This window comes from Palaemon carinicauda, chromosome 8 (assembly GCF_036898095.1).
Source record: "Palaemon carinicauda isolate YSFRI2023 chromosome 8, ASM3689809v2, whole genome shotgun sequence".
NCBI lineage: Eukaryota > Metazoa > Arthropoda > Malacostraca > Decapoda > Palaemonidae > Palaemon > Palaemon carinicauda.
This window is the reverse complement of record NC_090732.1, coordinates 119253855-119267038: the sequence shown is the minus strand read 5'-3', so window position 1 is coordinate 119267038 and position 13184 is coordinate 119253855. Positions and strand designations below refer to the sequence as shown.

Here is a 13184-nt window from a genome sequence, read left to right as displayed (position 1 = left end):
TTGGGGAAAGGTACTCAAGAGAAAATAATAAATTAAAATATACAAAACTTAATATAGATGGGTAGAGGTAACAGAACCTCGATATGATTTACATGTAGATGCATTTATGAAGTTCATCTTTTTTTCCAGATTCGTAATAGATTACTTTCTATTTATCCTGGAACAGTGTCAGGAACTAATGTGGAGAAGAGTTCAAAAGATTCCAAAAAAATGTGTTCAGTTGATGCAATTTATTTGGTAAACTTCAGAAAACTTATTTGATATAAGTATATAATTAATTAGTTGATAAGTCCAAGGTATGAGAACAGGTCTATACTTAATAGCATTATGCTGATCAGAGACATGAACATTTTCAGAAAATGGTAACGTGAATTTTACATTGAATAAAAGTTATAAGTTGTTGGAAATTTACACTACCTTGAGATATTAGTGTTAAATGCTTTGGTGTGAAAAACTGAATTCCTAATTGATTTTAAATTGTTGCTTTACTATTTATATTATTCACATATAATACTTGTTTTACTTTGCTTAGCATAGATGCTTTGGAAAGTCCTCTTCACTCCTTCTTATATAATGGAATGCCTAATCATTAAAAGAAGGATTGGACAATATCTTGGAGGAATTCTTGCAAACTGTTTCTCCTAATATGGAGTAGTTCCAGAGAGGATGAGTCCCGTGCAGAAAGACTTCCATTGAAGGCTCTTTGGCACTCTTTTAATTCCATACGACACGTAAATTTGTGCATCATAGATATCAAAGTCCTAACTATTTAATGCTGTCTATCCCACTCTTTCTATACATTTTTTCTTTAATTTATTTTCATCAACAATTAACGTACCTTCTTTCCATTTGAATGAACACCTTTAATAAATGCTAACTTTCTTTTAGCATTTTTACATATCTCCACATTTATCACAATCAATTATCATAATAACTTATAAACTATTTTGACAGTTCTCCTCAGCAGCTTTGAACTTTCTTTAATCATTTGTTTTTAAATTCCACATGTCGGTTCCATAAAAATGTGTTGGCTCAACAATCTCAACACATTATTTTTTTGACATCCACAAAATCTCAACATCTTTTTTTCTCTCTTTTAAGCAATTACAAGAGCCCTAAACAAGACGGGGAAGATGCATACTTTTTCCTTTTTATGGTTTTCAAAGCAAGTGGGATTGTGATTGCAATTTGCATCAGGAGAGAAGGACCATCTGCCACTTCAGGAAAATTTTCTTCGCACCAAGGGGTTCACAACTCTTGACTCAGTGCTCTTCTGCCTTAAAAGTACTGTATATCAGCTCCCGAAAACTTGAGCTCTGCTTGGGCAGTATCGTCTGGATTAAAACGCTTCCTAGCATCTTAGTATCGGTCCCTAGTAAAAAGACCGACCTCGTTTATAGATGCTGTTCATTACAACAGAGAAACTCATCCGCCATTTAGAGGGCACTTCCTGCCACAAGAGGTTCACAATAACCGTGAAGTAAATTAGCATGTAACTTCGGGAAACGAAGATCGTTGATACTTCTCTCCTATTTTCAAAAACATTTCACTTTATATTTCAGATGAGCCGTATTCTATTCTGATTCGATTAGCATTCATTATAACTTTATCAATAATTAACCATATTTTCACTTAACCTTTATACTAGCCTCAGTTATGAAACATCATAATGTTTGAGAAGTACATTCTAGTAGTATTTTTTCTTGAACCAACGTTTCTCCTGCTTCCAGTTCATTTAAATACTTCTCTACATAAGGTAGGCCTATATACATTTGGCTTAAGTACAAGCAATTGACATCGATGGAGTTACCCTATTACTTGAACGACATCCTAACGGTCCACTGTTTTACGATACCTGGAGGGCCAACTTTCTACGACACTCAAGTTCGATTACATCCCAAAAGTCTCATACACTTATGTTGCATAAAAGTTCACTCTTACTTATCTAACTTCCCAATTCACCAGTCTCTTAAAAGAGACCCATTATTCAGAGAGGTATTCGTTGGACCAATTTCATGAGTTTTTCAGCCTGTCCCGAATAAAAGTTTCTCTAAAAACTTCTAACCAATTTTGGAAACTTTTTAGTCCTTTTTAGTGTTGAACATCGCTATCTTCGAAAGAGCCGCCGAAAACTTATGGAAGACGCTGGAAGTTGTAGGAGTGATTCCTTCAAAGTGAACCACTTGGATGGTTCCATCGCGACAACCCAGGATCACATTCTGGAAGTAAATGGAAAAAAATGTCGGATTTCTATCTTTTAATATTTTGTAGTAAGGATATAGTAGCAAACTAGTAACATTAAGCTGGAAAGAAGACTGCAAAAACATAAGTCCATCTGATGTGCTCAGGCTAAATGGATACGCTATAACGGTTACTTAATACTACGACGAATAGTGAAATTCATGGCCGGAAATTACTGTTGCTGTAAGGGTGAAGGATTACAGAGCGGCAACGAAACAGAAATGACCGAGGTAAGGAACAAGAGCGGCCGAGGGAAACAGGAATGTTATAATTGCCAGTGATTTATATATATCATCAGAACAAAGAGTGAACATTGTCTTTTCTGGTACAGTTGGCTTCATTAATTCCGGTACACTTCACGGGAAGCTTAGGAGACGTCGGTGTACCGGAATTAATGAAGCCAACCGTACCAGTCACAAATAGAATGGACGATACATTTAGAATTTTAAGAGATGATTTAGAAGGAATAATGAATGAATAACGAAGGGTTGTGAAAATACTCGATTCTTGATTGTATCACTGAACGAGTTATCAAGTGTTGAATTATTAATTCATAAAAGGACACCAAGAGGTCATCACCACATTCGTCATTACTATTTCAATGGGAAAGCAGTTAATAAGAACATCATACGACATATCTTGAAAAAAAAAAGTGGAATTCACGGTATATCTGTTGACACTGCCTTCCCCTGGCTTCATTGCCCAATATCCCTATAAGTAAGAACATAAAACAAAGCAATGACCCTTTACAAACTTTGACGAATGGCAACAGTGACAGGAAATCGGACAAGAACGTTTTCGGTTTTAGCGGTTCCTAAATGATATTTTTTAAACATGTAATATTAAACTTTGATTGCTTATGGTGTACATCTAAGATTTCTTTCTGAATATCGACGGGACAGAATACCGTCGTCCAGAAAGCTAGCGTAAAACTATTTATGATAATGATTTTCTGTAAGTTGAAAGAAAGATTTCACCCTCGCAGACGGAACTGTTTACATTCCGAAGATAAAAAAAAAAAAAAAAAAAAAAAAAATTCCGTTCACAGATGTCAAAGTAAAGGCGAATATTATTTTGATCTAGCATTCAAAAAGTTAGACTTTTCAATTTTAGATATTTTCTTAAAAAGTGATAGTTATATAACTTGCATATGGAATGTATAGCCACTTACTTTTGTGCTGATTTAGGCCTCGTGTTGTATTGCTAATTCATGAATGAACTAAATAAATATTTCGCGCAAATAATTAATGATATCTAAAGCAATAAGCAATGCAGTTCACTTTTACTTAGACAATTATTTAAAAAATAAAATATTCTTATTCTTATTTCCCAAACATCAACAGCCAATATATATATATATATATATATATATATATATATATATATATATATATATATATACATATATACATATATATATATATATATATATATATATATATATATATATATATATATGCATATATGTATGTATGTATATATACTTTATATATATATATATATATATATATATAATATATATATATATATATATATATATATATATATATATATATATATATAGTATATATAATAATAGCTTTCATGATTTTTACACACATACACATATGTATATAAATATGCCTATATATAACGTATATATATGTCTATATACATATGTATATAGAATATAGTGATTATCCATTTATTCTCGAAAACAAACAAGGGAAAAGTTCGAGAGAATTTCAAGACAAGTGATGGAGAAAAGGAGGAAAATAGAAATATGAGGTCATTAAAAGAGAAAAAGAAACAGTAACTAAAATAAGAAAGCAAGAACAAGTAAAAAGGTAAAAGCATCACGGATATGAGAAAAGGATCTTACAGCAGACGAAATGAGAATCCTATGACGGATCCTGTAATCGGAAGCTTAAAATGGCAAATCCGAAAGACGCAGTTATTGCAATCATTTCCTTTCTTGATGCTATGATCAGTAAAAAAAAAATAGTTCTCTGCAATATCTGTAATATTTTTAAAGAAAACTGTTTTATTAATTAAGCAAAGAAACTTAAAACTAGAAAAGTAATCAAGAGTGTAGACCTCCGCCCCGGCTGCTTATTTCTCGAAACCAGCGTGCCTTTCCCAAAATTTATTAATCATTTCCAGGTCTTAACATATTAGTTTAAAATCCCTGCAAGTTTCAATACTTTACGACTAAAATTGTGGGTATGATTGATGACCGGAATTTGACCTTTTGCTTGACGTTGAACTTTGACTTGACCATGACCTTCGAACTTAACAGCTCTTTACATAACATTTAAAAATCCCAGCAAGTTTCATTACTTTAGGATTAAAATTGTGGCCGTTTGGTTGATGATCGTAACTTGACCTTTTGCTTGACATTGACCTTGAACTCGATCTTGACTTTCAACCTTCAATTGGCGTGGATTTTCATACACTCAAATATGAATCAAGTTTGAAGTCTCTGTGCCAACAAAGTCCAAACTTAAGGCTGATTACGTGAATAGGACATTTTGCTTGACCGTGCCCTTGGCCTTAGACTTTGACATTTCCCTTCCAAAATTTAATAATTTCCAGCTTTTTACATAACAGTTAATCCCTTCGAGTATCATTACTCTACGATCAAAATTGTGGCCAGGAAGCTGTTCATAAACAAATACACACACAAACAAACAAACAGGGAATAAAACATAACCTCCCTCCAACTTTGTTGACGTAAGTAAAAATGGAAAAAGAAAATATGAATAGCGGAAAAAACGGGGAAAGTATGTAGCGAGTTTGATCATTAGGGAAACTTCTGGAGGAATCTTGGAGCTTTGAGTTCAAAGTCTTCTCTTGAGACCCTGTATATGATTCTGAAAAGAGCCTAAGTTCTCAGCAGCATTATTGGCATAAATTATGAATTTTCAAAATGAGCAAATTATTCCTAAACCTCCAAAAACTTCTATGCTCAATACAATGAAAAATGGCCGATATGGGAGGTCCCCTTGTTTTGAAATGGATTCTCACTTTGGTGCCACATCTCCATAGATCACCAGTCCCCTCTCCAACCTCTTTCCCTTACTCTCTCTTTTTCTCTTTCTCCAATTTATCACCAAATCTTTCTGGTTGTCCCTTCTATCCCCTCTAACAATTGCTCATTCACATATTCGTATTAATATTTTTATAATTAATATAATGCCAATTCCATTTCACCCATTATGGTTTTTACTCATGAAGTTCCCTGATTAAACCTTCTCCCCGCCATCTATCTCCCTCATTCCCCTCATCCCTCGTTCTTGCAACTCCAAACGAATAAACACACAGCTCCTTTTTACTTCTTTTCATAGTCTCGTTTTTTTTCGTTTGTATTCCATCTTCATCCTTTCACATTAACAGAGGCTTTTGCCTCCTTCACCGTTCATTCTCTTAACCTGCTGTTGTTCATCGTCCTTGGACCTCCATGCACATAGCACACAAACCCATCCCCTCTCCTTTACAGACACTCAAATAAAAAGTAGAGAAACGTAAATGAGTTTTTCTGTTATCCTTAAAACTATCTGGAGCTCAGATTTTTTTTAGGAAAGATGCTGTCTTCGATTTTTGGATGAAAAATGCACCTTTTAAAAGAATTTAATTCTTAAGAATAATCTTATAATCTTTATAGTTATCTTATATTAATCTAATTAATTCTAAAGAATTAATTTTAATACTAAGGCTTTTACAAATTTTTGGATTGCAGAAATATAGACTTTTTCGAAACAGAAAATTGTAAAAAAAAAAAAAAAAGAAAAAAAAAAAAGTGTCCTTTTCAAAGAGAAAATAAATTTTTAGATATATATTAGAAGATCCTTCACATGGAAATCATTGTTCTTGTTCTTCGCATTTAAAAGAATATTTACTTTAACCTGGTATAGACTAAGGGCAAATCAGGCATGACAATGTATGAAGCAAATTAGGCCAAGGTTAACCAACTTCGATCTCATAGCCATCGCCCGTCAGGAGCGATTGCAAAATCCTTTGATATTCGATAAAAGACATTTAAGTTACAGAGGGAAATGTTATTCAATTTCAAATTGCTGATTTTCGGTAAGAAAACACTAAGTAAATTCTCTAATTTTTTTTAACGCTAGGTATATAATAATATTCCCAAGTGAAATTCCACTTAAGCACAATATATATATATATATATATATATATATATATATATATATATATATATGTATATATATACTGTATATATACATATATATATATATATATATATATATATATATATATATATATATATATATGTATATATATGCATACATATACATATATGCATATATAAATATATATATATATATATATATATATATATATATATATATATATATATACATATATATACATATATATATATATATATATATATATATATATATATATATATATATATATATATATATATATATATATAAGAAAAACTAAAGCCACTTTTCAGTGCCCGAAAATCTCAGATAAGATGGGCGAAATCTTGAATCCTTAGGGAGAGTAAATTTTTCTATCGTTTCTAATTGATTGGTAACTCGATCACGTTTCTCGTCAAAAAAGAAATTGGAAGGTTTCATATTCGAATTCTATGTCAGGATAGTCAATTAAATTGTAACTGATGTTATGGAAAACTTTATACATATGTTATGTGAAAAGTTAAAACGAATTTATATATAAAAGATTAGAAATCTCTCTCGTTCTCTCTATCTTTATATATATATATATATATATATATATATATATATATATATATATATATATATATATATATATATGTAAATATATATATATATATACATATATATATGTATATATATATATATATATATATATATATATATATATATATATACATATATATATTCATCATCATCATCATCTCCTACGCCCATTGACTCTAAGGGCCTCAGATTCCACCAGTCATCTCTATCCCGAGCTTTTCAATCAATACTACTCCAATTGTCCTCTCCTACCTAATGCTTCATATTCCTCAGCCATGTAGGTCTTGGTCTTCAAACTCTTCTAGTGCCTCGTGGAGCCCATTTGAAAGTTTGGCGAACTAATCTCTCTTGGGGAGTGCGAACCATCTCCATTTACCCCTCACCATGATCTCATTCACCTTTGGCACTCAAATAATCTTTCTTATAGTTTTCTTTCTAATCATGTCCTGCCATTCAACTTCTAATATTCTTCTGAGGGCTTTGTTCTCAAATCTACAAAATCTGTTGTATATTACTTCATTGTCATACCTCGACTCATGTCCATGCAGTAACACCAATCTCACTAACTGATATGTGGCCTGATTTTTATATGTGATTTCAATCGATTTGATTTCCAAATTTTATTTAACCTAGCCATAGTCTGATTTGCTTTTTTCAATCTTTCATTAAACCCAAAATCTAAAGACCCTGTATTAGAGATAATAGTTCCTAAATATCTAAATTATTCCACCTTATTAATCCTTTCTCCCTCCAATGATATTTCCTCTTCCATTGCATATTCCGTTCTCATCATCTCTGTCTTTTTTCTATTTGTCTTCAGCCCAACCTCCTGAGATATTTCATGCATTCTGATAAGCAAGAATTGCAAATCCTGTGGTGTTCTGCTAATAAGGACAGCGTCATCAGTATACTCTAGGTCAGCTAATTTCCTATTACCAATCCTGTCCAATCCTTCTCCGCCATCTCCAACTGTTCTAAGCATTACAAAATCCATGAGGAGGATAAACAACATAGGTGATAACACATTCCCTTGGAGTACTCCACTGTTCTCTGGAAATTCATTTGATAGGACTCCAATAACATTAACTTTGCACTTACTATGCTCATGAACAGAATTATTTCAATATACACATTAAGAGGAACTCCATAATAACGCAGGACTCTCCACAAAATTGGCCAGTGCTCAATATCAAAGGCTTGTTCATAGTCCACAAATATATATATATATATATATATATATATATATATATATATATATATATATATATATATATATATATATATATATACATATATATATATATAATACATATATATATATATAGAGAGAGAGAGAGAGAGAGAGAGAGAGAGAGAGAGAGAGAGAGAGAGAGAGAGAGAGAGAGAGAGAGAGAGAGAGAGAGAGGGGGGATTAATAATGAATCTTTGAAAGACCATCTTTCAGAATTTCTTCTTTCCGGAGGCCAGTGAAAGAATAAAGGGGAGGGGGCGTACAGTATGTAGTTGGATGGGACAGGCGTAAACTTTAGTATTACTTGTCAAATCGATTTTCTTTATGGGGAAAATATTGTTTATCTTTGTCTGAAATACGATATTATAAAGTTAGTTTTAGAATTTACGAAATATTCTGATTTAGTGTTACCTTACCAGGAGTGAACCCGGTTGGGAAGGAAACACTGTGTTGATACTTAGTCTTAGGGTAGGGTAAGGATACGGCAGTCTAGGGGGAGGGCGTGAGGGGTCACATAAGGGTTATAGGGCCCCGTTGGCTAAGCAGGTAAGGATATGGCTCCTAGGTTAGGTTAGGTGAAGCACCTTAGGTTATGTGGTGTTCTCAAGTCATTCCCCTTTTAAAATTTGGTTTTTCAATCATAACTTTTGAAATTTTATATCTGGTCTGCCCCAACCAACTACAGTACAAAGGCTCTGAATAAGAAATGCTTTAGAGATTAGCAGAAGGTTTGGGGTATTTTGTTAACAAATACTTGATTAATGCCATGGTTTATTACTCTATTATTCTGTGGGGACGGTCGTTCTATGTCAGGATGGAAAGAGACTGGGAATGACTTTTTGACAGGAAGAGAGTAATGAATGATTTGTGAGATGGTAAAATCCACAAGGATTTACCTAACTTTGTCAAAACTCATGCTGTTTTTTATTCATTGGTAGATATAATGATAAAACTTAGGGATAAGTCTAATAACAGACTGAATATTGATATAGTCAAGTATTATGGCGTAATTCATGGATATTATGCAGAATGTGGATGTCAGTAAAAACTCTACTAGGCAAGTTCAAGGTTTTGGGATACTATAAAGTCCATACTTTTAAAGATCATGAGATGTAGACTATCAGGTCAAGTGTACAGTTTGAACACACAGACATATATATATATATATATATATATATATATATATATATATATATATATATATATATATATATATATATATATATATACATATATACATATATATATATATATATATATATATATATATATATATATATATGTATGTATATATATACACATACATATATATATATATATATATATATATATATATATATATATATATATATATATATATATATATATATATATATATAAATGGCTCGAAATTTGCGGTAGTGCGATCGCCCGAGGTGACCTAAAGTCCCATTTGTCAAGTTAGTTAAGTTACCAGCCAGCATGGTTGGCTAGTTGAAAATAAGATGTTCAAAAAAGGGGCAGGCTGGTTAATTGAAAAAACCACATATATATTTAAGAAGTTTATGACATTTGATAAAATGTTTATTAAATATATTTGGTACAGATCTACAACGATACAGTAGTTGACATGGGCTGAGGTTAATCTAAAACATAGATCCTCCATCAAGTACATCCTGTCACTAATGGCCTTGGTCCTTAGTGTTCCAGTCCAATCACCCGACTGTGAGAGAGGGTTTAGCAAAATGAGGGTGATCAAAAGTGATTGGAGGAGTTGCCTTAAAGCCAATACTCTTTCAGATCGGAAGCTAATCAAGTTACATCTTCCTAATGTTTCTACATATGACCTGATTTAGGCTATCCTATCCATCAGTGGAATTCAAGTGCATAGTCACAAAGGAGGCTAACACATCCACCCAATAGGAAAAGAGAAAAAGTTGTTCTCTCCGAGGCAGACTCAAATGGATCTGATGTTGAAGTGATTGATAAACATCATCTACTCTTCCTCTACACAAACAGGAGCTAGAAGTGTTGGTGAAAATGGCATAAAAGGAAATCTGACTGACTGCAATAATTACAGAGGCATCCCACTTATGTCAATTGTCATGAAAATATATAGTATGGTCATTCTAAAGAGAATAGAGAGAAAGACTGATGAAAGGCTGAGAGGTGAACAAGGAGGATTTCAAAAAAGTAGTTGTACTGACCAAATTTCAATTTTAAGACATGTTGTACAACAATGTGCAGAATCTAGAAATCCCCTTTTATATGGCATTTGTAGATTATGAAAAAACCTTTGATAGTGTGCACCAACCAATTTTGTGGAGAGTCCTGGGTTATTATGGAGTTCCTCTTAAATATGTAAATTTGATTGAGTCTGTTCATGAACATAGCAAGTGCAAAGTTAATGTTAATGAAGTCCAATCAAATGAATTTCCGGTGAACAGTGGAGTACTCCAAGGGAATGTGTTGTCAACTATGTTGTTTATCCTCCTCGTGGATTTTGTAATGCATAGAACAGCTGGGGATGGCGGAGAAGCATTGGACTGAATTGGTAACAGGAAATTAGCGTTTATAGAGTATGCTCATGACGCTATCCTTATTAGCAAAACGCCACAGGACTTGCAAAGCTTGCTTACCAGAATGCATGAAATATCACATGAGGTTACGTCAATAGGCGTAGGAGATGATATACATATATATATATATATATTATATATATATATATATATATATATATATATAAAATATTATATATATACAATAAATATATGAAGATCTATATGAATATATATATATATATATATATATATATATATATATATATATATATATATATATATATATAAATATGTATATTTATATATGTATACATTATATATATATATATATATATATATATATATATATATATATATATATATATATATATATATATATATATACATGTACAAACATATACAGTGTATATATATATATATATATATATATATATATATATATATATATATATATATATATATATGGTTAATATATAGATATAAACATATGTATATGTATATGTACTGTATAATTTATATATACATATATATATATATATATATATATATATATATATATATATATATATATATATATATATACATGTCTATATATATTCAAATAAATATATATATTATATATATACATATATTTATATATATATATATATATATATATATATATATACATATACAGTATATATATATATATATATATATATATATATATATATATATATATATATATATATATATATATACATATATACTTGCTTTGAAATATTTTACGCATCCTTAGAGGAATTGCTCCTACATATTATAACCAAATTGAATATAATAGTGAAGAGTTTAAAAAAAAATAAAAATGACAAACCTTCCAAACACTACTTCCAAAATGAAGGAAATGGAGGTGATCATGCATAAGTAACTCATAAGAGAGACTTTGTAAATGAAGTAATAAAATAAGTAAAGTTACTAAAGGCTGCCCACTACTTCTTTTACTTTCTTATGAGACGGGGTGAATGGAAGCTACTTGATTGGAAAGCAAAATGAAAGGGAGAATTTCAGTTATTAATGATTGAAAAAGGATTACTACATTCAAGCGGAATATCAATCGTTTATTACAGTCACGAATACCAAAAATATCACTTTGCCCAGAAGAAACTAAAAAAAAAAAAATTAATTTTAAAGTTTTTTGTCGTTAGTTTCAAATCATACTCATACTTATATTGCTTAATTGAAAATCAAGGACCTATTTTAAAAAAAGAATCTTGTTTTCTCTCTCTCTCTCTCTTGATTGTCTATCTTTTATTGTCGAATACACACACAAACAATCATGTTAATGGGTAACAAATATGGGTATAATGTTTCTTAAAAATCTAATGAAATTATATCTAGTAAGGATTTAGTTAAAGATAAAATATAAAAGTTATTAAAGGTTTAGATTTCTGTTAATTTAAAAAGTAAAATATATCAAGTGACCAATTCTCTTTTAATCATTAATGGATAAAAAAAAAGTGTTACAATTGATTTTTTCTTTAGGGAGGGGGGTAATATTCGCCTCCAGAGGCTTAATTGCACTTTCATCTTCTACTGCTGTCTCTGAATTTCAGAGAACTTTTAATAACGGAACTTGGCAACAGTGAAGTAGTGGGCGTTAACAGAAAAATGAGACATTTCATTATCTCGGGAACGAGAAATAATTGAATTATGAAAAAAGCCTTTTCACCGCATTAACTCTATTCAGTCTATGGCTGAAATTGAAATAGGAGCAAATAATAGCAAAGGAGAATATTAAATCTTATTCGTTCAAGAAAATACAAATCAATGAACCCAAGGCCTTCTCAGGGCCTCTCAGTTTCCCGACGTTTAAGGGGAAAATAATATAACCTGCTCTATGTTTAGTCATCAACTGTTCTCTCTCTCTCTCTCTCTCTCTCTCTCTCTCTCTCTCTCTCTCTCTCTCTCTCTCTCTCTCTCTCTCTCTCTCTCTCTCTCCCAGTGTATGTGCATATTCATTTGTCTTTTATATAATATTGTAATATTATAACATTTGGTTTAGAGGAAAATTCTTTTGTAAGCAGACTGCCTTCAACACTAATTGCCGACGTTTGAAAACTGTTGACAGTCAACTTTTTATTTCTAATTTCCTTCTTATTCAATTATCATCATCATATTATAATTGTCATCAATAATATGTCTGTATAAGAATTTTTGTAACAATTATTGTAGAAGTTTAATAGTTCGATTTATGTATTTTTAGCACTGCCTCATCCCTCTTCCATTTTTACTGGAGTTGACTGGATACCAGAGCACAAAAGGTTTGAAAGCGACAAAGTATGATGGAAACGGTTATGCAAATATTCATGTCATTATCATCACAAGGTAATGGCTTTATTTTTAACCAACAGACGTTATTTCAAGAATAAGAGTTATTATCCAAGAGAAAGTATAATATTT

At 31.1% G+C, this 13184-nt stretch overlaps 1 protein-coding gene across 1 annotated transcript in view; it reads right to left on the bottom strand.

Moving 5' to 3' along the window:
* Positions 1-211: 211 nt before the first annotated feature.
* Positions 212-13184, bottom strand: part of LOC137645857 (dynein axonemal intermediate chain 4-like) — a 194499-nt gene continuing 181526 nt past the window's right edge. The window contains exon 17 of the mRNA XM_068378846.1: positions 212-2219. Within this exon, the coding sequence (XP_068234947.1) occupies positions 2082-2219 (138 nt within the window). The 3' untranslated portion in view covers positions 212-2081. The remainder of the gene's footprint in view (positions 2220-13184) is intronic.